The sequence below is a fragment of the Anomaloglossus baeobatrachus genome, chromosome 5, assembly GCF_048569485.1.
Source record: "Anomaloglossus baeobatrachus isolate aAnoBae1 chromosome 5, aAnoBae1.hap1, whole genome shotgun sequence".
NCBI classification, from domain to species: domain Eukaryota; kingdom Metazoa; phylum Chordata; class Amphibia; order Anura; family Aromobatidae; genus Anomaloglossus; species Anomaloglossus baeobatrachus.
In genome coordinates, this window is record NC_134357.1 from 419,677,589 (window position 1) to 419,704,198 (window position 26,610).

Consider the following 26,610-nt stretch of genomic DNA (forward strand, 5'->3'; position numbering starts at 1 on the left):
AATCTGAGCTTCCATAACACCTCAACAGTGCCACAGGCTGATCGCCTCCATGCCACACCGCATTGATGCAGTTATTCATGCAAAAGGAGCCATGACCAAGTACTGAGTGCATTTACTGAAAAGACTTTTCAGTAGGCCCCAACATTTGACTTTAAAATAATTTTTTTTCAGATGGGCTTATATAATATTCTAATTTTCTGAGATAATGACTTTTGGGTTTTCATTGGCTGTAAGCTATAATCATCAATACTAACAGAAATAAACACTTGAAAAGATCACTCTGTGTGTAATGACTCTATATAATATGTGTTTCACTTTTTCTATTGAATTACTGAAATAAATTAACTTTTTGATTATATTCTAATTTATTGAGATGCACTTGTATCTTAGCACTACAGAGTGCAACTGTTTCCTTTTTGTTATAATGTAAAGACATAGACCCTTATTCCAGCCCTGAGTCACTTAGTGGGATGTTTGCTGTAGTTTTGATAAAATCCCTTTTTTTCCCTGCTGCAGAACTACCAGTTCTCTTAATGCTGAACTTTGTATTACTCCGCCCACACCACAGATTGGCAGCTTTCTGTGTACACTGTGCATAGGCAGAAAGCTGCCAATCAGAGGTGTGGAAGGGGTTATACAGATCTCATGAATATGTAGAACTACATGTCAGCAGGTTTACTAGTTGTCAAGGGATAGTCTCTTTTTGATAAAACCGTGATTGTATCAAAACTACAGCAAGATGCCCAGTAAGTTATACATCATTGGAATTAGTGTCTCTACCCCTACATTATGCTGCTCTGAGATTATGTGGCAAAATCCTGGTGACAGATTCGCTTTAATTATCACATCATTATATGCACACATATTATTTAGACAGACAGTGAATCCATTAAGTCTCTAGAATCGAAAGACATAGGTGTTGGTTTTCTATAGAAGCAAAATATTCCTCGGCGTATATATACTGCACTTCCCGGTATTCAATGTTTCTCCAGGTCAACCTTTGGTAGCTTCCTATGAGAACTATTTCCAAATTGATTTATGGCCTCAAAGTCGAGTTCTCTCACATTGCCACATGGTGAAGTTACGTGCCATCTGCCGTAATAAAGAGAAAATCAAATATTGTTATAACCACATCATATGTCACAATTTGTCAGCCAACAGGCACATTCAATGATAGTATATTTTATGTAATTTATGGCAGGTATTCAATAGTTGCTGAAAATCTGCACCATTGGGCACATTGAGCTGAAGAATTTGGCTGAATGCTGACCCCTAGTGGTAGAAACAGAATATGGACTGATTCCTTATTGCACTGACCTAAAGTTTATATTAATCTAATTATATGTTTTTTATCGTATGGAATGTTATGGCATGTAGGTGTTTATACTAACACCCTAACCCTAATATACATGAATCAGAATTCATGTGCTCTCTGATCGCTATTAGGCATTGAGTTAAGAACTAACAAACTTTTACAGCTGCTTTTCTTTCAGAATCGATGTGTTAAGACGCAATCATCCTGCCTCTAGTTTACATCATTGCAATTGATTTTCACAAATTTCTTTAGCTTAGCGTTATAATCTTTGCAATCACTTGTTTTTATATATTCCTTATATGAGATTTTGATCTCATTAGCAATAATTAAGCTACCGCTGTGTTCTCCGGAGCTGACAGCTATTTCAGCACTCCACTAACAGACATTTAACATCGTGACTAAGCGTGAAACGCGTTAAAGGATGCCTCTATTATTTTAGCAATGGTTTTAATGTGATTTGAATTTTCTACCAAATAATGAAGGCTACCTTCTAAAGGGAATCTGTCACCTACTCACCTGCGAGGCAGATCAAAGTACTGTAATGAACAGGTGTGGGAAAAGGTCAAAGACCGCTCGCGCATGCACACTACATCTGGACACGAGCGTGCAGCTGCATAGAAATACATGCAGCCGACCCGCTCCTGTCAGGACAGTGTGCGGCCATGCCGGGTGATCCAATGCGAGACTCATGAGATTCCTTCGAAAGTGTGACTCCGGCCTTAATTTCAGCCATGGGGTCTCAGAATGAACTCGGGTGAACCCTTTACATCACAGCAGCGTACCCCACACTACCGTGGGTGTCGCGGTAGTGATGTCATGGGTTCACCCAAGTTAATTCTGACACCCTGTGGCTGCAACCAACCTGAGTGATGTCGCGCTGATTGCGCAGCTCACTTAAGTCACTCTGGTGATTTGCTGTCACAGGTGGATGACTCTACTGTGGCTGAGGTTAACCCCCAGTGACATCACTGCTGATAGCGCAAATCACTTCAGTTGCAGCTTGGAACTCACAGCCGACCATCATGTTCTATGGCCGCTCGCTGTGAGCGTTACATGTAATAGTGCTGGAAGCGTCATAGTACCTCTTGTGAATTATTTCGGACTGGTAATAGTGTTTTGGGGGTAAATAAAATGGTGAAAGAGGGTGCTTTTTGTCTTTTATTTAAAAAAAAAAAAAAAAAAAAAAAAAAAAAGATTTTTGGGTTGTTTGTGTTTATTTACTTTCATTTACAGATTAGTGATGAGGGGGGTGTCTCATAGACACCTGCTATTGCTAATTGAGGACTTCATGGTAGATATGGGCTGCTATTAGCTCCTTATTAGGGACGGGCAATCTTGATCTGTGAAGATCGGGGATCGTACTGATCACATAGTGATCGTGTACATGATCCCATTCACAAACTTTCTCGGGAAGCTCGTGTTACAGATCGGGTCCAGTTCGGGTCCAGGCGCTGTAAAAAAAAAAGCACATTATTAAAAAACACTGACCATACTTACTGGTCCACAGCAACACGTTTTGCCAGAGCTGTATATATATATATATATATATATATATATATATGTATATGTGTGTATGTATGCATGTGTGTATATGTATATGTATATATATATATATACTAGAAGGTGGCCCGATTCTACGCATCGGGTAGTCTAGAATTTACGTATTGTGTAGTTAATGTATGATTTTTGTTATATATATAGATGTTGTTGTGTGTAGTTACCAAGTGTTTGTGTAGGGCGCTGTACATGTTCTGGGTGTTGTCTGGGTGTGACGGGGGGTGAGAGCGGTGTTTGTGTGTTGCGCGGTTTGTGTGTGTGTGGTGTGTTTTGGGGGGAGGTATGTTTTGTGCAATGTGTGTGTTGTGCGGTATGTGCGTATATTTGTGTGTGCCGCGGTGTTTGTGTGTTGGGTGTTGTGTGTGTGCAGCGTTGTCTGTGTGTGTGGGTGTCTGTGTAGGGCAGTTGTTTGTGGTTCCCAGTGTGTGTGTGTGGTGTGTTGTGCAGTGCGCGCGCGTGTGTGTGTGTGTTGGGGGGAGGTGTGCACTTCCCATCGTGCTCCATCCCCCATGCAGCGCACTCCCCATTGTGCTCCATCCCCCATGCAGCGCACTCCCCATCAAGCTCCATCCCCTATGCTGCGCACTCCCAAATGTGCTCCATCCACCATGCTGCGCACTCCCAAACGTGCTCCATCCACCATGCTGCGCACTCCCAAACGTGCTCCATCCGCCATGCTGCGCACTCCCAAACGTGCTCCATCCCCCATGCTGCGCACTCCCAAACGTGCTCCATCCGCCATACTCCGCACTCCCAAGCGTGCTCCATCCCCCATGCTGCGCACCCCCCATCGTGCTCCATCCCCCATGCTGCACCAGCATGAGCCTCTCTACCCGCAGCATCAGCCTCTCTCCTCCCAGCATCAGCCTCTCTACCCGCAGCATCAGCCTCTCTCCTCCCAGCATCAGCCTCTCTGTCCCCAGCATCAGCCTCTCTGTCCCCAGCATCAGCCTCTCTGTCCCCAGCATCAGCCTCTCTGTCCCCAGCATCAGCCTCTCTCATCCCAGCATCAGCCTCTCTCCTCCCAGCATCAGCCTTTTCTGTCCCCAGCATCAGCCTCTCTCCCCCAGCATCAGCCTCTCTCCTCCCAGCATCAGCCTCTCTCCTCCCAGCATCAGCCTCTCTCCTCCCAGACTACCCCAGCCTCAGCCTCCCCCAGCATCAGCCTCTCTCCTCCCAGCATCAGCCTCTCTCCTCCCAGCCTACCCCAGCCTCAGCCTCCCCCAGCATCAGCCTCTCTCCTCCCAGCATCAGCCTCTCTCCTCCCAGCATCAGCCTTTTCTGTCCCCAGCATCAGCCTCTCTCCTCCCAGCCTACCCCAGCCTCTCTCCTCCCAGCATCAGCCTCTCTCCTCCCAGCATCAGCCTCTCTCTTCCCAGCATCAGCCTCTCTCTTCCCAGCATCAGCCTCTCTCTTCCCAGCATCAGCCTCTCTCCTCCCAGCCTACCCCAGCCTCAGCCTCCCCCAGCATCAGCCTCACTCCTCCCAGCATCAGCCTCTCTCCTCCCAGCATCAGCCTTTTCGGTCCCCAGCATCAGCCTCTCTCCTCCCAGTCTACCCCAGCCTCAGCCTCCCCCAGCATCAGCCTCTCTCCTCCCAGCATCAGCCTCTCTCCTCCCAGCATCAGCCTCTCTCCTCCCAGCCTACCCCAGCCTCAGCCTCCCCCAGCATCAGCCTCTCTCTTCCCAGCATCAGCCTCTCTCTTCCCAGCATCAGCCTCTCTCCTCCCAGCCTACCCCAGCCTCAGCCTCCCCCAGCATTAGCCTCTCTCCTCCCAGCATCAGCCTCTCTCCTCCCAGCCTACCCCAGCCTCAGCCTCCCCCAGCATCAGCCTCTCTCCTCCCAGCATCAGCCTTTTCGGTCCCCAGCATCAGCCTCTCTCCTCCCAGCCTACCCCAGCCTCATCCTTCCCCAGCATCAGCCTCTCTTCTCTCAGCCTCCCCATCCCAGCCTTCCCCAGGATCAGCCTCTCTCCTCCCAGCCTCCTCCAGCACGCCGTGCTCCTCTGCCGACACTCACAGATCCGATCGCATACACTCACACACACCCGATCGCATACACTCACGCACACACACATTGATGATATTGCACATACGCGCTCACACTCACAACATCCGGAGATACCACATGCTTCTGGCCATGTGATCCTCCGGCAGGTCCTGGAAGCTCACAGCACAGTATCGCCGCCGAGAAGCAAGCGATATCCCAGGATGTTGTGAGTGTGTGGATGCGATGTGATGTGTGTGTGAGGTGTGTGTGAGAGTGAGTGTGATCTGATGTGTGTGTGTGTGCGTGCGTGTGTGTATGTTCCGCCGCTGCAGGACCTTGATGCGCTGGTAGCTATGCTACCATGGTTACCAGCGTATCTCGTCCCCCGCTCGCACGGGAGCCCACTCCAGCATACGCCGGCCAGCCCCAGCAATGCGAGGGTATGTGTCGGCTGGGTTGGCGGCGTACGCTGATGTGGGCTCCCGGGGGTACAGTACTCACCTGGGAGTCGTGGCTCCATGACCGTGTCCGTTCGAGGAATGCGTGGGGGGGCGGGGCCAGAGCTAGCGTGCATTGCGTGAGGGGGGCGAGGCGTGGGCGAGTTGCCAATGCCTGCAGGGTGCCGGGGCGAGAGGCCAATCCGTGTGGGGGCGGAGCCTGGGCGAGCGGCCGGCCAATCCGTGTGGGGGCGCAGCCTGGGCGAGCGGCCAATCCGTGCGGGGGGGCGGGGCCATGGCGAGCCCAGCGGCCAATCAGCTGTGTGTCACCGTAAGGACACAATTTTGGAGCAAGACAGACAGACAGACAGAATAAGGCAATTATATATATAGATTTATATACCGTATATACTGGCGTATAAGACGACTTTTTACCCCCTTAAAATAATGGCTACAGTGGGGGGTCGTCTTATACGCCGGATATACGGGGGGGGGGGTGTGTGTGTATATATATATATGTACACTGCAGGGTCCAGGGGAGGTGGGGGCAGCAGCTCTGGAGCACAGGGGAACGCTGCGGGCTGCAGCCTTTGATCTCCTGCACCCGCTCATATAATATGCACAGCCGCTGTCCATCTCCAATGGTGCTGAAATCGCACGCAGTGAGGGGCTGGGGCAGCGGTGCATATTATATGAGCCTGCGTCCCAGTGTGATCGCACATGCCCACCCCTGTGTTAGATTTGGCCCCCAGGCTGCTGCTCATTCTAAAATAAAAAAGCTTTACTTACCCCTGCAGCGTTTCTCCCCGTGTCCCTGCTTCCACTGTGATCAGGCAGAGAGCTCAGTCTGCTGTGCCAATCACATGACCGCACTGAGAACCAGGAAGTGGAAGAACAGAAGCACGGAGCCAGACAGGAGGGAGATCAGCGCTGCAGGAGATAAGGAAAGAGGGTTTTATTTTACTTTGGGCAGCAGCCTGGGGGCGATATCTAACACAGGGGGACTTGTGCGATCTATAGGGGCCATGGGCAGCACTATGGGGGCGATATCTGACACAGGGGGACTTGTGCGATCTATATAGGGGCCATGGGCAGCACTATGGGGGAGATATCTAACACAGGGGGACTTGTGCGATCTATATAGGGACCATGGGCAGCACTATGGGGGCGATATCTAACACAGGGGGACTTGTGCGATCTATAGGGACCATGGGCAGCACTATGGGGGCGATATATAACACAGGGGGACTTGTGCGATCTATATAGGAGCCATGGGCAGCACTATGGGGGCGATATCTAACACAGGGGGACTTGTGCGATCTATAGGGACCATGGGCAGCACTATGGGGGCGATATATAACACAGGGGGACTTGTGCGATCTATATAGGAGCCATGGGCAGCACTATGGGGGCGATATCTAACACAGGGGGACTTGTGCGATCTATATAGGGGCCATGGGCAGCACTATGGGGCGATATCTAACACAGGGGGACTTGTGCGATCTATAGGGGCCATGGGCAGCACTATGGGGGAGATATCTAACACAGGGGGACTTGTGCGATCTATATAGGGGCCATGGGCAGCACTATGGGGGCGATATCTAACACAGGGGGACTTGTGCGATCTATAGGGACCATGGGCAGCACTATGGGGGCGATATATAACACAGGGGGACTTGTGCGATCTATAGGGGCCATGGGCAGCACTATGGGGGAGATATCTAACACAGGGGGACTTGTGCGATCTATAGGGACCATGGGCAGCACTATGGGGGCGATATATAACACAGGGGGACTTGTGCGATCTATATAGGAGCCATGGGCAGCACTATGGGGGCGATATCTAACACAGGGGGACTTGTGCGATCTATAGGGGCCATGGGCAGCAGCATGGGGGCGTTATCTAACACGGGAACGTGTGCAATCCATAGGGGACCATAGGCAGCACAGGGGAACGTGTGCCATCACAAGGGGGCTATATTCAATATAAGGGGGCCATATCCAGATTAAGGGGGCTAATTTTAGGATGGGGGGCTATGAGGGACATATACCCTATATGATTTGTTAGAGGGACACTGGCATTATAAGATGGACCCCATTTAACATTAAAAAAAAAAATTCTCTTTTCCTTCACCAAATTTGGGGGTGCGTCTTATAATCAGGTGCGTCTTATAAAGCGAAAAATACGGTATATATCATACAGCAGGGGTCGGGAACCTATGGGTCGCGAGCCAGATATGGCTCTTTTGATGGCCGTATCTGGCTCGCAGACAGGGCTCCTACCTGTCTATGGGCAAATGCCGGGGCCCTGGAGAGCCGGGGGGGCCCACTCGGCCTCGTCAGTTCTCCTGTCCCTTGGCCGGGGCCCACTCGCCTTTATAGTTCTGCTGCCCCCGGCCAAGTTCCGGGGACCGCAGTCCTCGGCAGCAATCTGCGGCGCCGTCACTTTAAGGCGCGCAGACATCCTGTTTTGAATTTCATCTGTGGGCGGAGCTACCGCCTTCTCAGTCCCACAGATGAAGGAGGCGAGCTTCTGTCCGGCGCTGTGTGGGCCCCCTCTCCACCGTGACCTAATCGGGTAAATGCCCTCCCCGCCTCCCCATTATGGGCCCCGGTGAGCTGCTTCTAACCCCCCAGATGTATGCCCTGCCAATCCCCCCCCCGCCAATGCCGCGGGTGCTGTACCCGCCGAGCCGCGGGTGCAGGCCCCACAGAGCAGCAGAGTTGTGTGTATTTGTCTGTATGTAGCAGAGTTGTATGTGTTTGTCTGTATGTAGCAGAGTTGTATGTGTTTGTCTGTATGTAGCAGAGTTGTATGTGTTTGTCTGTATGTAGCAGAGTTGTGTGTGTTTGTCTGTATGTAGCAGAGTTGTATGTGTTTGTCTGTATGTAGCAGAGTTGTGTGTGTGTGTTTGTCTGTATGTAGCAGAGTTGTGTGTGTTTGTCTGTATGTAGCAGAGTTGTATGTGTTTGTCTGTATGTAGCAGAGTTGTATGTGTTTGTCTGTATGTAGCAGAGTTGTATGTGTTTGTCTGTATGTAGCAGAGTTGTATGTGTTTGTCTGTATGTAGCAGAGTTGTATGTGTTTGTCTGTATGTAGCAGAGTTGTATGTGTTTGTCTGTATGTAGCAGAGTTGTGTGTGTGTGTTTGTCTGTATGTAGCAGAGTTGTGTGTGTTTGTCTGTATGTAGCAGAGTTGTGTGTGTTTGTCTGTTTGTAGCAGAGTTGTGTGTGCTTGTCTGTTTGTAGCATAGTTGTGTGTGTCTGTTTGTAGCAGAGTGTAGTACCATTGTTTCAGTCCAGTTGTGGCTTTATACAGCAGGGAGGAGCATTCCTTGCTGTACTAAGTGAACATTGGAGCGATTGATCTGTCAATGGCCCTTTAAAAACATATTGTACAGCTCTCGCGGAATTAAAATTAACATGTTGCAATCAAAGCAGACTTTTTTTCATTTGGGAGCGGGGTAGTCTTATACAGTGAGTATATCCCAAATTCTATATTTTTAGGGCAGAAGTTGGGGGTCGTCTTATACGCCCAGTCGTCTTATACGCCGGCATATACGGTATATAATATAAAACATATATATATATTTATACACACACACAATCTATAGTTGTATTAAAATAACTAAATAATTTAAAAAAATGACATAGCGCTCCGCGGTATTTTTGATTTTCAGTGCACATAGAGCAGATGGCTAGGGGTTGCTACCCCCATCTGCCTGGCTTTACCTTGGCTGGCAATCAAAATACAGGGAAGCCCTTTTTTTTTTTTTAAGTTTAAAAAAATAATAAAAAAGAAAAAGCGTTGGCTCCCGCTGCATTTTATATTGCTAGCTAAGGCTAATCCAAGCAGCTACTAGCTGCTAACCCCCACTGCATGGTGTTACCTTCACTGGCAATAGAAAATGAAAAAGTTTTTTGCCAAAAATTAAAAAAAAAATGACGTGGGTTTCGCCATATTTTTGTATGCTAGCCAGGTACAGCAGGCAGGTACTGGCTGCCCCCAACCCCCAACTGCCTATTTGTACCTGTCTGGGAACCAAAAATATAGTGAAGCCCTTTTTTTAATTATTTCAGGAATTTCATGAAATAATTAAAAAAAAAACGACGTGGGCTTCACCCAATTTTTGTGTTCAACCAGGTACTACTAGGCAACTGGAGATTAGAATCCGCAGCGCAGGGTGGCCCAGGCTTTCTGGGCTCCCCCGCTGCAAATTGCAGTCCGCAGCCGCCCCAGAAAATGACACTTTCATAGAAGCGCCATCTTCTGGCGCTGTATCCAACTCTTCCAGTGACCCTGCTGCCTGGTGGCACGCTGGGTAATAAGGGGTTAATACCAGATTTGTTTTACAAGCTGGTATTAAGCCCGAGATTCTTAATGTCATGCCAAGTTTGACCCAGCCATTAAGAATCTCCAATAAAGAGTTAAATAAAAGACACCACACAATGAAAAAATACTTTATTAGAAATAAATACACAGACACACTTAGGGACTCCATCTTTATTACTCCCTCTCACCCCTCCACGAGCCTGGTCTTCTGTCACTGATCTAGCTCTGATATAAGAAAACATGGAGAGGAGAAAGAACACTTCTGCTCCCTGTGCTGTCTAATCACTGAGCAGAGACTGTGGGTTGGTAAGCGGTGACATCACTGCTGCCACTGTTGCAATAGTAACCCAACGAGCGGGTTACTATAGCAACGGTGATCTCCGATCACCTGATTCCCGGCGCCGCTATTCATTGGCTGTGGCATTACAGTGTGTGGCAGCTAATCCCTGCATGTGGGCTGACTCTGTAAAGAGCGCCAACATGCAGGGAGGGGGAGCCGAGCATGTGCTCGAGCATCTCACCGGTAAACGGTGCTCGCCAAGTATCTTGAGTGCTGAGATGCTCGAGTGAGCATCGAGTACCGGCGGGCATGCTCGCCCATCCCTATCCACTGACACTACAGGACCTTGCATGACGTTACAGCCATGTGACCAGTCCGTAACCAACAAGGTAATACAAAATTCACACCTGACTGGTCACATGGTTATGACATCACGGAAAGGTCCTTTAGTCAGCGGTGGGTACTGGGAGGATACAGTGGTGATCGGACTCGGAAGCAGAAGCGGCGGGAGTCTGCAGGACTCATCGCGGGACATGTAAGTATAATGACAATGTTTATTATTAACTATATTCTTTATTTTACAGCCCCCCCGCCCCATCCCATAACTGTAAAGCCCGAGATCAGTGATTGGACGCAAGATCATGTTATCTCGATCCCGATTCTGAACTTTACAAAACGATTGGGCAATTCTCCCCGATCCCGACCATCAGGGGGATTGCCCATCACTATTCCTTATTACCCTGATTTCCACCGCACAAGTGCAACGGAAAGAGCTGGGTTCAGCATCAGAATTGTGGGACTGGGTCAGCTGCGGGATGCTATGGTTAGACTGGAAAGGGCCAAATAACCATGGCCCGTCCCACCCTAATAATGTCAGCTCCCAGTTGTCTGCTGCACCTTGGCTGGTTTTAGAAAAATGGAGGGGACCTCATTAAAAAAAAAAAAAAGAGAGTGGGATCCCCTCTATTTTTAACAACCAGCCAAGATACAGCAGACAGCTGAGGGTTGCAGCCCGCAGCTGCTGCTGTTCCTGTGCTGGATATGAAAAATGTGGGGGACCCCACGTCATTTTGTTTTACCAAAAAATAATTTAGAAAACAGCTGGCCAAGCTAGCTATCCCTCTATCTATTGAGCTATTCTATTATTTCTTTCTATCTATTCTGTTCTTTCTAATTATCTATTCTATATGTTCTTTCTTTCTGTCTAATCTATATGTTCTTTCTATCTATTCTAAATGTTCTTTCTATCTATTCTATATGTTCTTTCTATCATCTATTCTTTCTATTTTTTCTATCTATTTATCTATTCTAGCTATATATCAATTATCCTATCCTATCATATTTTGTTTCCACTTTAAAAAACACATTAACAAAAGTGCACCTAAATGCGGTAAAAAAGCGGCAAGCGTTTTTGATGCATTTTTCTGCCAGAGAGTGCGTTTTTCGCTGGAGAAACAAAAACTACACATGTGCGCACATACCCGAATACTGTTTTTTGTTTTCTCCAGGTGTCTGCACCAAACTACACAATAGCAACCTCCTCTGATTATTGCACGTCTGAGCTCCCAAGATACTCGGCTGAGCACCATGAGCACCTGAGCACTCCAATACTTGATAGCGTACCGAGCACGCTCACCCATCATTAATCTCTATGTAGCTGTATAATTTGCCCATGGAGTCAGAGCCTGCAATGCAGCTTTAAGATTGCATAATCTTACTATGACATAATCAGAACCTGTGGCTCTAGGCTTTAGCTCCTGCCTGCAATATTGATGGTTGTTAGTTTGTCCTGGGTGGGGGAATAATTTTTTTTTTACATTTTGTAATTGTTTCTTATTATTTTATAGTAGTTTTATAGGAACAAAACAAAATCTGACTTTTTCTTCACCTCTAGCATACAGGAACATAAAAATACACTGCAATGTACAATGTACCTATATGTTCCAGTATAATCTGCTTTTGGGTTCTCTGTCTGCACTACAGCTCAAGATTACCAAATCCTCCTATCTTTCACAGTGGGGATGGTGGCTCATTGGTATAGCTGTTGCATGTGAATGGCGAGGTTCTGTGTTTGAGTCCTGGGGACACCAGAGGAGAATTGTTAATTTAATTTATGCTCATTAGCGAAATACCGGCCCCTCTCCCGAGGAGGAGGAGCTATGGAGCACGAGAGGAGACATGAGAAGAAGTCCAGGCCAAAAGCCCTGACTGCCGGGAAAGTGGGTCTGAGCCATCAAATTAGGACTGTCCCCTTGAATACGGGACGGTTGGGAGCTATGGATAAAGCTGCATGAGCACGGATAGCAGAAACTATCATACAGAATTGTTCACTGTGCAACAAGATGTCTGATGCCAAGGGTAACTTGAAGTTCCTGGGTCCCAATACAAACATGTAACAGGCATTTTTTTTAGTGGCCCTTGGGGACCCATGTACAACTTTTTACTACCGTAGTTGAACAAAATTATTTGTAGGTCACTGGTCTAGCAGTCATGTTGGTAGTCAAGTGCTGCAGAACCAGGACCTTGTAAACCTCTACCTTCTTAATAGTTTCCCCAGGACTTCTTTTGATTTGTAGGACGCCATGACAGCATCGTTGCAGCATGATGCATGGATTCAGTAGAAGAACAGTGGATCCAAGCAGTGGATGCGTGGAGGTTTCGCAATGCATTGTTGACCACAGAATACTGATCTAGCCACTGGACCAGGGTCCTGAGAATCTTTTCTTTATCTGCTATCTATGCACTCCTATAGATTCACCCCTGTCTGTCATATTTCCCATAAACATTTTTTTCCTATACATATTTCTGTAAGACTATCTGTTGCTTACATCTGTCCTTACCTCCTTTGTGCAATGAAATGTAGAAGGATCTGACAGAGACTGATAGTCTGAACATGTGAAGTCCACAGATCGAGAAGATGAAGACATGCTAGATTGTGGCATCAGAGTGGAAATCCAAAGTCTGAGAAAGCATCAATAATTTATTAATAAAAATATATAATTTCAGATAAAAAAGATCCTATACTATCTTGATGACTAGCTTAATCAGCATGACAGATGTTTTCCACAATGTGGGAACCATGCTGCAACTTTCCCAAATAGCCATTCACTTATATAATTAGCTAAGCGTATTATGATATATATCTATATATACAAGAGCCGTTGTGATTACTCGTGGTTACTCGCTAATCCCTTCACTCCATGTGACGTCATCACAGCCGAGCCATCCCACACATAAACTCGCATGCACCGCCACTGCCTCCTCCTCTCCTACCACGCCTCCTCACCTGTGGATCCGCCTGCCTATACACTTTCCCGAGCTTCGCGCACCCGCCGCCTGCTGTATACCCGCCGGGAAACCCGCCAATATTCAAGGCTGCAGTGTAGTGTCACGGTGATTAACCCTTACACCGCTAGCCCGCCGGGGAAGGACAGCTGTATACCATTGGGGGAGGGGAGTTTTATACCCTTGGGGGAGACCTGTATACCCTTGGGGGAGACCTGTATACCAGGGAGGTGAGCTGTATACCCTTGGGGGGCAGAGAGCTGTATACCCTTGGTGAGAAACCTATATATCCTTGAGGGGAGGGGAACTGTATACCCTTGGGGGAGAGCTGTATACTCTTGGGAGGAGAGCTGTATACCAGGGAGGTGAGCTGTATACCCTTGTGGGGGAAGAGAGCTGTACCCTTGGGGAGCGTTAGCTGGCTGAGAACGCCCACTATATATATATATATATATATATATATATAAATATATATATATATATATATATATATATATGTAAATATATATATATACACAGTATATATATATATATATATATATATATATATATATATATATAATGTATATTTTCATTAGTTGCCACCGTTAACAGGTTAGAAAGAACGATGGTTTGCATAACTTACCTAGTTCTCACAGATTTAGAGATTGTCTTAATGTCAATTCTACGAATCAAGAAGGGGATAAAGGCCAGAAGCACACACAGAAGAATACAGCACCCGCCAATGACACAAGCTAGCTGGAATGTGGTGAGGGATGACCGGCAGCATTCGCCTCCGTAACACAAAGATCTCATCTGCTGGCACCTATAGTAAGGAGGCATTGGCAGTAAGGATGGTAAATGAGAACAGAGCATATCATTGAGTTCTACTGTCCACTAGTACAGAACATTTAGTTTTATTGGATTTTATTGTATAGCTTCATAATAAGTGTAAAAAAAATACAAAAAAGTTTGAAGATCCCTCAATAGGATTTCATGAATGTTTGTAGTACCTCCCTAGGTTCACTTCCATGTTGGGACTGATAAAGGATAGGAGACAACTTCTTTTGTTTGTACATGACCAGTGTCTTTATGAAATGAACTGGCTGACTAGCTCATTTTAATAACTAAGCCAGTACCCTTCTCAGTATCAGCTATGGTGGAGAAAGTGCCTGAATAAGCAATTGAAACAATCAATCCTCTTCATACATATCATCTGGATACTGATACATGAAACCTAATGTAGAACATGAGCTGCTAGTAGTGACATTTATACTGGTACATTGAGGCACATCTAAAAAATAAAGAATGTTAATAAGTGCCATTATATTAATACATTAACGAGCAAAGGGGTAACAATGTTTTGAACTTTTGAATTTCAGGCTCCATATCTCACTATCTACTACGTCTTCCATCGTTAAACTACCTTCATTTTATAGACGATCATCTTGGCTATCTCATACATAATCTTGGCTTGCAACTATTTAGCATATGATTAGTTATGCAGATTCTTGTCAAGTCAGTAAAGTGTCACTGTTTTACTCATGAAAATCTAAATTTTAATTTGTATTATTTTGTTAGTATTCTGTAAATCCATCTTTAGCTTTCAACTCTGCCTGAATTCTTCTAGGCATTCTCTCAATGGCATTCAAGTATGTCTTGACTGAAACCTGATCTCAGGTCTCTTCTCCATGTTCCCAATGTTGGTGCATACTGGTCGACTCACTTGGGTATATATACAGCTTTTTCTTTAACTCTACCCACAAGTGTTCACTTGGGTTGAGGTCTGGGAGCCGATCCAGCTCCTATACTTCATTGTCATTGAACCATTTCTTCTCCAATCTCAATATATGCTTCGGGTCATTATTCTGCTGGAACACAATGTCGTCTTTTTTCCTACCCATAGTACTCGAGTGCATGAAGGAACTCGCCTTGTGGGATACTCACATATAGCTCAACATTGACACCACGATCGATTTTGGTCAAGTATGCAATGCAATTGGTTATGAAAAAAAACATCATCAGGTTTCCACCTTCAAACTTGACAGTTCCTTAAATTTCTCTATCTGTTTTGCTCCTTTTTTCCATTGTTTCTTCCAGACCTATTTGCACCCATCAAAACCTAGTCTATTGACTTTCATCTCATTGCTCCAAACCACCCATTTCCAATCTTCTACTGTCCACTTTTTGTATTTTTTTTGCAAACTCAAGCCAACGCTTTATATGATGGTATTGAAGTCGAATCTTCTTCACCTTTTTTTTGGGCCACCATTCCAGACTTATGTAATATGTGTCGCATGCTGCTTGTGAGGATGTCTGTGATCTCACTATTAAAAAACAGCCACCTCCCCTGCCATCTTTGCCACGCCAAAACTGATATACCTTGTGATGAGCCGAGTTATTTTGCCTGGACGTCCACCTCTTGGTGTTTGAGTGGATGCATGGACTTTATTTCATATTCTTCCAACTGTTATGGCACTCACGTGATGCAGTTTGGCAACTTCTTTCGCCGAGAGTCCTCAATCGATGAGCTAGATGATGATGTTTCTCTTTTCTTGGGAAATAGTCTTCATGGATATTACTTGATTCCAACCAGTGACCTGTCACTTGGGAATCAACCTAATAACACCCTGAGCTATTCGGAAATGAGAACAGGTTATAATTTGTTGTATACAGAAAGAAAAAGATTTTTCCACCACCAGGAGCAAAACAATAACAATGCAGCAACATGACAAGAATCTGCATAATTAATCATATGCTAAATATTTGTAAGTCAAATTTATGTGTGGGATAGCCAAGATGATTGTCTGTGAAATGGTGGTAGTCTCATGCTCGTAGCTGTAGTGGATGGTGAGATATGGAGCCTGAAAGTCAAAAGTTCAAAACATTGTTACCCTTTTGCTAGTCATGGATATTTCTATATATAATTGTGTCCTGCATGGAAAGTTATGAAACTTAGCAAATAAATGTATTAGGGGACTTGTCTTCGTTCCTGTAAATTGCTTGTAAGTAGCTTCCAAACCCTTACTTTTTCTCAGTTTATTTGTCTGCCCTCAGGTGCACTGATATCAGAACGTAGTCATTTGGAGTATAGATGCTGGCAGTGAAGGGTCAGCACCTGTCTCCTCCTTTGAGTGTTGTGCTCAACAGAATGACCTCCTGCAGCAGCTTATCCTAAGGGGCACTTTGCACACTACGACATCGCAAGCCGATGCTTGCGATGCCGAGCGCGATAGTCCCCGTCCCAGCTGCGATATGATGGTGATAGCTGGCGTAGCGAACATTATCGCTACGCCAGCTTCACATGCACTCACCTGCCCTGCGACGTCGCTCTGGCCGGCGACCCGCCTCCTTATTAAGGGGGCGGGTCATGCGGCATCATAGTGACGTCACACGGCAGGAGGCCAATAGAAGAGGAGGGGCGGAGATGAGCGGGACGTAAACATCCCGCCCACCTCCTTCCGCATAGCTGGAGTGAGCCGCAGGACGCAGGTAGGAAATGTTCCTCGCTCCTGCGGCTTCACACACAGCGATGTGTGATGCTGCTTGAACGAGGAACAACATCGTAACATCGGTCATTTCCAAATTATGGAAATGACCGACGCTACACCGATGATACGATTATGACGATTTTGCGCTCGTTAATTGTATCAAAAAGGCTTTACACACTATGATATCGCCTGCGACGCCGGATGTGCGTCACTTTCAATTTGATCCCACCGACATCGCACCTTCGATGTCGTAGTGTGCAAAGTGCCCCTAAGAGTTAGTGAGGCACAGAGGCTGCCTCTTTCAATGCAAGCATCTGTACTCCAAATGAGTATGCTCTGATATCAGTGTGGGTAAATGAAGGCAAATAAACTGGGGAAAAATAGGGGCTTGGATGCCTTACATGCAATTTTTTTTTTACAGGAATGAAGACAAATTCCCTAATAAACAGATTTTCAGAGTCTCTTAACTTTCCATGCTGAGCAAAATACATACACAAAAAAAGTTTAGTTACTCTTTATGACATTTTCATAATACCGATATACTAACCTGCACATTGCCCCAATATTTTCCACAATAATGCACTGCCCCTTCTTTCCACAAGAGATGCCACCAATGTCACACTGGCTTTTACAAACACCGCCATATTCTTTATAGCCAGGCTTACAATATATTGGTCCAGGATTAGGGCTCATTGTTGCCTCCAATGGGCTGAATATTCCATCAAGTAACTTTTCGTTGCCTGTGGTTCTCGGTACCTCGCTGTTTTTTTTATGGGTAGGAGATGGTGAAGTGTTGTATGAAGACTGCTGTATATCTGCTATAGGAGGTGTCTGGAGGAATTGCGGTGTTTTATGAGTCGTTTCAGATTTACCTTTTTGAGGTGTCAAAGTTACAATGTTGTCCTCGTGGTCAGGACTTACAGAATTATACCTCCCACTCCCTTCTTTTTGAAAGATAAAGTCCTCTTGTGACGAGGGAGGAGTCTGGTAATCAGTTTTGTAGGGTTTGGTATATGTTTCTTCAGGCTGTATGGTATCTGAGTAAACTTCTATTATGGGATTTTCTGCTATTGGCACCAACACTGTCCAACCCTGTGCATCATCTGGAGGAAGCTCACTACCTCCATTACTTGTAGGGTGGACTGTCACTGAAGACTGTTCTGCTCCTCCATTAGGAAAAAAAATGAAATGTTCATTTGCAATAGTCACCAAGGAGGACTCAGTTTCTTCCAGATGATCCTTTATGGTACTGGGTTTTTTAGATGTTACCTCCCCTCCACTCTCTGAGAAGAAATTCATTTTTCTATGTCTAGCATAATCCAGAGTAACATGTTCTCTTGATCCATTCCGTATGACAAACTTCTGCTCTTCTTCTTCATCTCTCTTTTGTAGGACATCCATTTGTTGAGTATCGTTAGAGCTTTCTCCTCCAAGGTGGTATGTCACTAGGACATCCTCATTTAACACCTCCCCATCAATCATAGGTGGTACTCCCAGGTAATCTCCCCAGTTCCTTGGTAATTTACTTATTTGGATTTCCTTGATTCTCCCAGATATTGATTGTTTTTCTCCTGTTGGTTGTTTTTTTTTCCAAGATCTGCTGAAAAGTTCAATTCTTTTGGATCTTAATTTCTTACGTTTTACCTCCTTGAATCCCTCTCCTTCTTCTGATTGATGCGTTAGCTTTGGCTCTTCAACAGTATCAGACTTTTGGGGTTTCTTGAGTTTTTTTGACCAACTTTTCCTCTGGGAATATTTTTTGCGCAGTTTTTCATACTCTTTTTGTATGTTACTTAAAGGAACCTTGTAGTTTGGTTTGGGTTTAGCTGATGTTTTCACTTCATCTTGTATCCTCCCACCTAGCTGTATGGTTTGACCACTGTGAGGATTGTTATCAACTTTGTCCAAACTATTCTTTATAGACTTATTTCTAGTTAATGGTCGAAGATGAAAGCTTACTACGCGTAGATCAAGGTCCTTTTTTGGGTTATTCAATGGATATTTCAAGAACTCTTTTAAAATATTTCTTTCCTCCATTATTTCCATGTCGTCCACTACTACGGGAATATGATGTGAAAAACATTAATTCAGTGATGCACAATTAGGCCTCATGCAAACAAAAAATATAGAGCTATTCAGGGTACCACAAAGAAATGTCCACAGGTTGTGTGTGGTATTGCAGCTCAGACCTTTTCACTTCAATGGAGCCAAGATTTAATTCTAGAAACAACCCATGGACAGGTAGAAATACAGTATTTTTCTAAAAAAAAGCAGCCATATTTTCCTCAGTACTACACATTTAAGGCTAAGTTCACATTTCCTGTAGTCATTCGTTAGAATGGATCTGTTGGGAAACTGATTTCTACCGGATCAGTTTTTTGTTTTTTTTAACATGGGAGTCTACGGACAACGGATTTGTTAACAGATTGCTATTTAGCCATCCTTTGTTCTTGCCTTTGTAACTTATCCATTGTTTTCTTGGCGGATCCGTTATGAATGGACAATAAATAGCAATCCATTTAAGGATCTATTGTCCATAGACTCCACATGTTAAAAATGCATCCGGCAGACATCCGTTATTTAACAACAGACAAAAAAGACAACTTTTTTGCAACTGGATCTGTAACGGATCTATGAAAATGAATGACTACATGACATGTGAACCCAGCCTAAAGGCCCCGTTACACGCAACGAAGTACCTAACGATATATCGGCGGGGTCACGGATTCCGTGTCGCACATCCGGCATCGTTAGCAACGTCATTGCGTGTGACAGCAAGGAGCGACTGTTAATGATGGAAAATACTGACCTTATCGTCCATCGTTGACACATCGTTCCTTTTCAAAAAATCTTTGATTGTTGAGCTCGCAGGTTGTTCGTCGTTCCCGAGACAGCACACATCGCTACATGTGACACCTCGGGAATGACGAACTACAGCTTACCTGCGGCCGCCAGCAATGCAGAAGGAAGGAGGTGGGCGGGTTGTTACGCTTCTATTGGGTGGCCGCTTAGTGGCGCCGCTGTGACGCCGCACGCACCGCCCCCTTAGAAAGGAGGCGGTTCGCTGGTAACAGCGACGTCACTAGGCAGGTAAGTCCCGTGTGACGACTCTGAACGATATTGTGTGCCACGGGCAGCAATTTGCCGGTGACACACAAACGACGGGGGCGGGCGATTTCACCAGCGATATCGCTAGCGATATCGCTGCGTGTAACACCCCCTTAAGGCTTGAAATGCCTTGGCCAATTAATCATTCTTTTTAAAGGGATACAGTATTCCCATCCCTTAATTTAGTGATATATTGCTGTGATACGAGGGGTGTTCTGATGTCTGAGAATCTACTTAGCCCAAAAACAAAATGATAGATGTCTCTACAGCAGTGTTTGCATGGTAGTACCCCCCACCCTCCAGTCATCTACTTTGCAAGGAACTGCAACAAAGCTCTACTCAAGTGATTGAAGAATTGTTGTAGTTCCCTGCACAGTAACCTGCTGTACCTGTGTGGAACAACTGCTGAAGAGATACCTGTTCTATCATTTTAGTAATCAATAGATGTCCTGGACTTCACTGTGTAATGCCTCCTTCACACATGCATGTCTCTGGTACATATGACATCCGTTTTCACATGTACCGGAGGCACGGACACACATAGACCCATTAAAGTCAATGGACTTGCTCATCTGTCTGTGTTTTGACACGAACCAGGTGTCCATGTGGAGCACATGCGTGTCCATGTGTTCCACACGGCAACATGTCCCATTTTGAAGGGGTTGAAACCAGAAGTTTACATACACTATCTAAAAAGACACATATGCATGTTTTTATCATTATCTGACATGAAATTAGAATAAAGCTTTCCCATTTTAGATCAATTAAGACTACCAAAATTATCTATATTTGCCAAATACCAGAATAATGAGAGAAAATTTTTTAAGGCATTTTTATTACTTTCTGCAAAGTCAAACATTTACATACACTAAAGGGTGCTTTACCCGCTGCGACATCGCTAACAATATATCATAGGGGTCACGGTGTTTGTGACGCACATCCGGCGTCGTTAGCGACATCGCAGCGTGTGACAGCTAGGAGCAACGATCAACTATCGCAAAAACGGCAAAAATCGTTGATCGTTGACACGTCGCTCCAAATCATAATGTCGTTGGTGTGTCATTCCGCAGGTTGTTCGTTGTTCCTGCGGCACCACACATCGCTGTGTGTGACACCGCAGGAGCGAGGAACATCATCCTACCTGCGTCCATTGGAAAGGAGGAAGGAAGGAGGTGGGCAGCATGTTCCGGCCGCTCATCTCCTCCCCTCCTCTTATATTGGGCTGCTGTTTTGTGACGTCGCTGTGACGTCAAACGCACCTCCCCCTTGAAGGAGGGATTGTTCGGCAGCAACAGCGACGTCGCTGAACAGGTATGTGCGTGTGACGCTGCCTTAGTGATATTGTTCGCTATGGCAGCGATCACCACATGTCGCACGAACGACGGGGGCGTGTGCTATCGCTCGCAACATTGCTAGTAATCGCTAGCGATGTCGCAGCATGTAAACCACCCTTAAGAGTACTATGCCTTAAACAATATGAGACAGCCATTATGATGATGTCATGTCTTTGGAAGCTTCTTAAAGGTTTATTGGCAACATATGAGTTAATTAGAGATACACCTGTAAATGTATTTTAATGCACACCTGAAACACACTGTTTCTTTGTGTAGCATCATGGGAAAGTAAAAAGAAATCAGCCAAGCTCACAGGAAGAGAATTGTGAACTTGCACAAGTCTGGTTTATCCTTAAGTGCAATTTCCAGATATCTGAAGGTGCCTCATTCATCTGTACAAACAATTTTACGCAAGTACAAACAAGATGGGAACGTCCAGCCATCATACTGCTCAGGAAGGAGATGGGTTCTGTGTACTTGAGAGGAGTGTGCTTTGGTTAGACATGTGCATATCAACACAAGAACAAAAGTAAAAGACCTTGTGAAGATGCTGGCGGAAGCTGGTAAGATTGTGTCACTATCCACAGTGAAACAAGTACTGTAACAACATGAGCTGAAAGGCGCCTCTACCAGTAAGAAGCAATTGCTCCAAAAAAGACATAAAAAAAAATCCAGATTAATTTTTACAAATGCATACAGGAACAAAGGACTTACATTTTGGAGACATGTCCTGTGGTCTGACAAAAGTAAAATTGAACTGTTTAGCCATAATGACCATTGTTACATTTGGAAGAAAAAGAGAGACGCTTTGAAGCCTAACAACACCATCCCAACTGTGAAACACGAGGGTTGCAGCATCATGTTATGGGGTTGTTTTGCTGCAGGAGGGGCTGGTGCACTTCACAAGATAGATGGCATCTTGCAGAAAGAAGATTATGTGGCAATACTGAAGCAACATCTCAAGATATCAGTCAGTAACTTGGGAAATGGGTCTTCCAAATGGACAATGACCTGAAACATACTGCCAAACTGGTTACAAAGTGACTTAAGGATAAACAAAATCAATGTTTTGGAGTGGCCATCACAAAGCCCTGATCTCAATCCTATTGAAAATTTATGGGCAAAACTGAAAAAGCAGGTGCAAGCAAGGCGACCTACAAACAAGGCTCACTTACACCAGTTCTGTTAGGAGGAATAGGCCCAAATTCCTACCAACTTGTGAGAAGCTTGTGGAGGGATATCTAAAACATTTGATCTAAGTCAGACAGTTTAAGGGCAATGGTACCAAATACTAATGAAATGTATGTAAACCTTTGACTTTGGAGAAAGTAATAAAAATGCCTTAAAACATTCTCTCTCTCATTATTCTGGCATTTGGCAAATATAAATCATTTTAGTTCCAAATTGACCTAAAACTGGAAAGGTTTATTCTGATTTCATGTTAGATAATGAGAAAAACATGCATGTGTGTCTTTTTAGATAGTGTATGTAACCTTTTGGTCTCAACTGTACATACCCACATAACGGACTGTGCAAAACGTGTGAAGGGGGCCTAAGGAAAATCTGCGAAAGAGCCAATGCAATGTGGCCTTTCATGTTGGGAATTTGTGGGGTCCTGTTAGTCAGACCCTCATCAATTATTATATATACAATATATATATTATATTTTATATATAATACTATATTGTATATTCTAGTATTTTATTACAACTGTCTTTATTCTGCCATATAGGTTTCATTTAAATACATTTGCCACATAAAACACTAATTTAGAACTTCCGGCATCAGACATTCTTGCATTGTGGCCAGTAGGTGGCAGCACAGATATATAGGCTGCATTCTTCCAGACTCACTGAGCTGTGGGCGGTGTTTCACCGCTGTCACAGCACAGCGCGTCCCCTGCTTGCAGTGTTCTGCTGTGAGGGAGGAGGGAGCAGGGAGCAGGGAGCAGATGGGCACCTCTCACAGGACTATTGCCAACACAAGGTATTTGAGAGAAACATTGTTTCTCAAAATAATATCGAATTAGACAATAAAAAATATGGGTGAACCCTTTAATATATAGGAACATGCAGGAATTCTTTGCGGTTTAGTGTCATTCTTGTTATGAAAATTTAGGGTGCACACTAACTTAGAAGAGAACAATCTCCACTAAAATGGTACTGAGCTGCAATGCCAGTCACATCCTATTGGAAAGAGTGGCGCTGTTTCAGGGAAAAAAAAACAACTTTTTTTTAATCCAATCTGCAGAAAATAATGACTAATAACCTTTTACAGTCATGTACTAGTTCGATTGCTCCGCTACTTGAAACTTAAAGAATTACTCACATTTTATGTCATTTTTTTTATCCCGCACACTATACTTTGATCAAAAAGCAAATATGGGATCATAATGGGTTCTTTTAACTAATACTGAAAGGCTTCAGTTAAAGGGAATCTCTCAGCAGGTTTTTGATACCTCATCTGAAAACAGCATAATGTAGGAAAAGAGACCCTGAATCCAACAATGTATCTGTAGCGCCCTTGAGCCATTAGGAGCTAGAGGGACTTGCATCCTGTCAGAGATGCAAAGCCTGCCCCCAGGGACCCAGAAGACCAGTGTCGGTAACACCAAAACACTCATACAACCCGTTTTTTCTCCCCCAAAACTGGTGACGGGCTAGGGTTGGACCCTATGGATGGCCACCTAGAGGTGGACCCGATCCAGTTCACTAGATAACAACCAGGGAGTAGGGACCAGACAGTCAGTAAGTGGAGGTGAAAGGAGACGTAACAGTACTGACGGGAGAGTGTAGCAGTGACCTGTCAGCCTGAGGCATGTGGTTGCAGAGGGAGTACGGCGGAGTACTCGCGGAACCATAGCACCAGCAGGGTGCAGAGCCCTAGGTCAGGAAAACGCTCCAGGCAGACCTGATAAAATCTGCACGGTGAGGGGACCATCCAGGACCTCAGCGACCGTAAAGTCCGGGGCACAGTAGTGACGGGAGAACCTGGGTACGAGAACAGAGATCTGACCCAACAGGATTCAAGTTGCCTGTCTTACGGACTAAGACTGAAAGACAACCAGAAGGGGACCCCCAGAAGCTCCAAGCCACGGGGACCCACCAACCAGAGACAGGTGCAGGTGAAGTAAGCCACCAGGTCACCACACCGGCTCTGGGACAAAGGGGACCAGTGGTGAGGACCAGCCTCCATCGGGTTGCAAGCATCACCAGCATGAGTAAAAAAACAGTTACACTGCAATCCCTTGTGTGGCCTACCTTCTTTCCGCGCCCCAGTATCAACGGACATAAACAACAACCACCATCATCTATCCCCTTAGGGCTTGGCCCTACTTGTGAAGGGCCCCAACATCCAGGCTGCCATTAACATCAGCCCCAGCAGTGACAGACTGTGCAGCGGCAGCTCAATCTATATAGCCGCAACCCGCAGGTGGCGTCACGACCAAAACCTTATTAATAATCCCTGTAAATACTCCCCTTTTAAAAGCGACCCCCCCCCCCAGGGTCACGGAACCAGGTATCGGCCATTACACCTGTAACACTTCCCAGTGAAACCAGGCCCGGGACAGAGTACCCCATAGCCCTGGGGTGCGACATATCATTAATTTACTGGGTGCAGCAGTTGTGACACAATCAGAGTTTTTAGATTTGGCATGGCTCAGAAAGCTGCCCCACCCCCACCACAACTTTGTTTGTACATTAAGGGGTACTTTGCACACTACGACATCGCAGCTGCAATGTCAGTGGGGTCAAATTGAAAGTGCCGCACATCCGGCGTCGCTGTCGACATCGGAGTGCGTAAATCCTTTTAGCTACAATTAATGATTAACGAGTGCAAAAGCGTCGGAATCGTATGATCGGTGTAGTGTCCAACATTTCCATAATTTCGCGGCAGCGACAGGTACGATGTTGTTCATCGTTCCAGCAGGCAGCACACATCGCTGTATATGAAGCCGCAGGAGCGAGGAACATTTCCTTACCTGCGTCCCGCCTGCAATGCGGAAGGAAGGAAGTGGGCGGGATGTTTACGTCCCGCTCATCTCCGCCCCTCCGCTTCTATTGGCCGCCTGCCGTGTGACGTCGCTGTGACACCGCACGACCCGCCCCCTTAGGAAGGAGGCGGATCTCCGGCCAGAGAGACGTCGCAGGGAAGGTAAGTCTGTGTGACGGGTGTTAGCGATGTTGCAGGGCAGGTGAGTGCATGTGAAGCTGCCGTAGCGATAATGTTCACTACGGCAGCTATCACAAGATATCGCAGCTACGACGGGGGCGGGGACTATCGCGCTCGGCATCGCTACCATCGGCTTGCGATGTCGTAGTGTGCAAAGTACCCCTCACAGTTTAAGCAGCTTATCAGAAGAGGGGACGTGGTCGATCTGGCAGGGGAATGAGTTGTAGCCTGGGCATTGACAATCTACTGGTGATAAAATCTTAAACAAGTATTCCCACTTCCAAATGTAAAAATAATAATATTAGCAAATACCTCCAATTAGAAATGTTGTATGGTTCTCCTGATTAATTATGTCACTTACCTTTCTTTCGTGCAGGATATTCCAGCTTAGGTATCCATGGTTATTATGACCACTTGCAACTAACTGCACTATATGAGTGGTCATAACCATGTGGTCTGTAATGCCCTGTACATGAGGTAAGCAACAAAGCTAATCAGGCGAACTATACTATATTTCTAATTAGAGGTATTTGCTAATATTATATTATTATTATTATTATTATTACTACTACTATTCTTCTTTTTCTTCTTTTTCCTCTTCTTCTTCTTCTTCGTCTTCGTCTTCTTCGTCTTCTTCTTCTTCTTCTTATTATTATTATTATTAAACCTACTAAATATCGGATGTTGGAGATGGGAATACCCTTTTAAAGAGAATCTGTTAGAAATTTTTTGCTACCTCATTTGAGATCAGCATGATGTAGGCAATGATGTATCACTTAGTTTACTGGGTGCAGCGTTTGTGACACAATAGGAGTTTTTAGATTTAGCATGCGGCAGAGCGGAGAAATCAGGTCGCACCCACACCAGGCTCTCTATGTACAATGTTTATAGACAGTGATCTGCTAATGACAGCAGGGGGCATTCCGGACTAAATTACCTCTTGCTGACCTTGGCTGGCAATGATAATCTCCTGAAGCTAAAATAAACATACAAGGTAAACAACAGCACACATTGTGATAAGAGACCATCACTGAAATCTGTGGGTTAATCGTTACAGCATGCTGTCTTCAGATTACATAGCAAAACCCTGCTGACAAACTCCCTTTAATACCATGCACATATCAGAAATCAATTCTGCTGCAAATCACAACCAAATACTATTTCTACTCCCCCTTCTTACCTGTTCCAGCAATAAAGAATACATGTCCGAGACAGCAAAGCACAAAACTATTTAGCAGCATCCTCCGAAATAATGTCCTTATTATGTTCCCAGCTTATTCTGTGCTGCTCTGCATCCAGGGTAAGTCACCTCACATAAAGTGTGAGGTC

General features: G+C 45.3%; 1 protein-coding gene across 1 annotated transcript; it reads right to left on the reverse strand.

Annotated features, from left to right (window-relative positions):
- Positions 1 to 360: 360 nt before the first annotated feature.
- Positions 361 to 26,610, reverse strand: LOC142310249 (uncharacterized). The gene is made up of 5 exons (XM_075347742.1): positions 26,462 to 26,610; positions 17,214 to 18,723; positions 13,822 to 14,001; positions 12,752 to 12,872; positions 361 to 1,092 (listed from the first exon to the last, which is right to left on the reverse strand). The coding sequence occupies exons 1-5, from the start codon at positions 26,520 to 26,522 to the stop codon at positions 1,045 to 1,047; spliced, it is 1,920 nt and encodes a 639-aa protein (XP_075203857.1). The 5' UTR covers positions 26,523 to 26,610; the 3' UTR covers positions 361 to 1,044.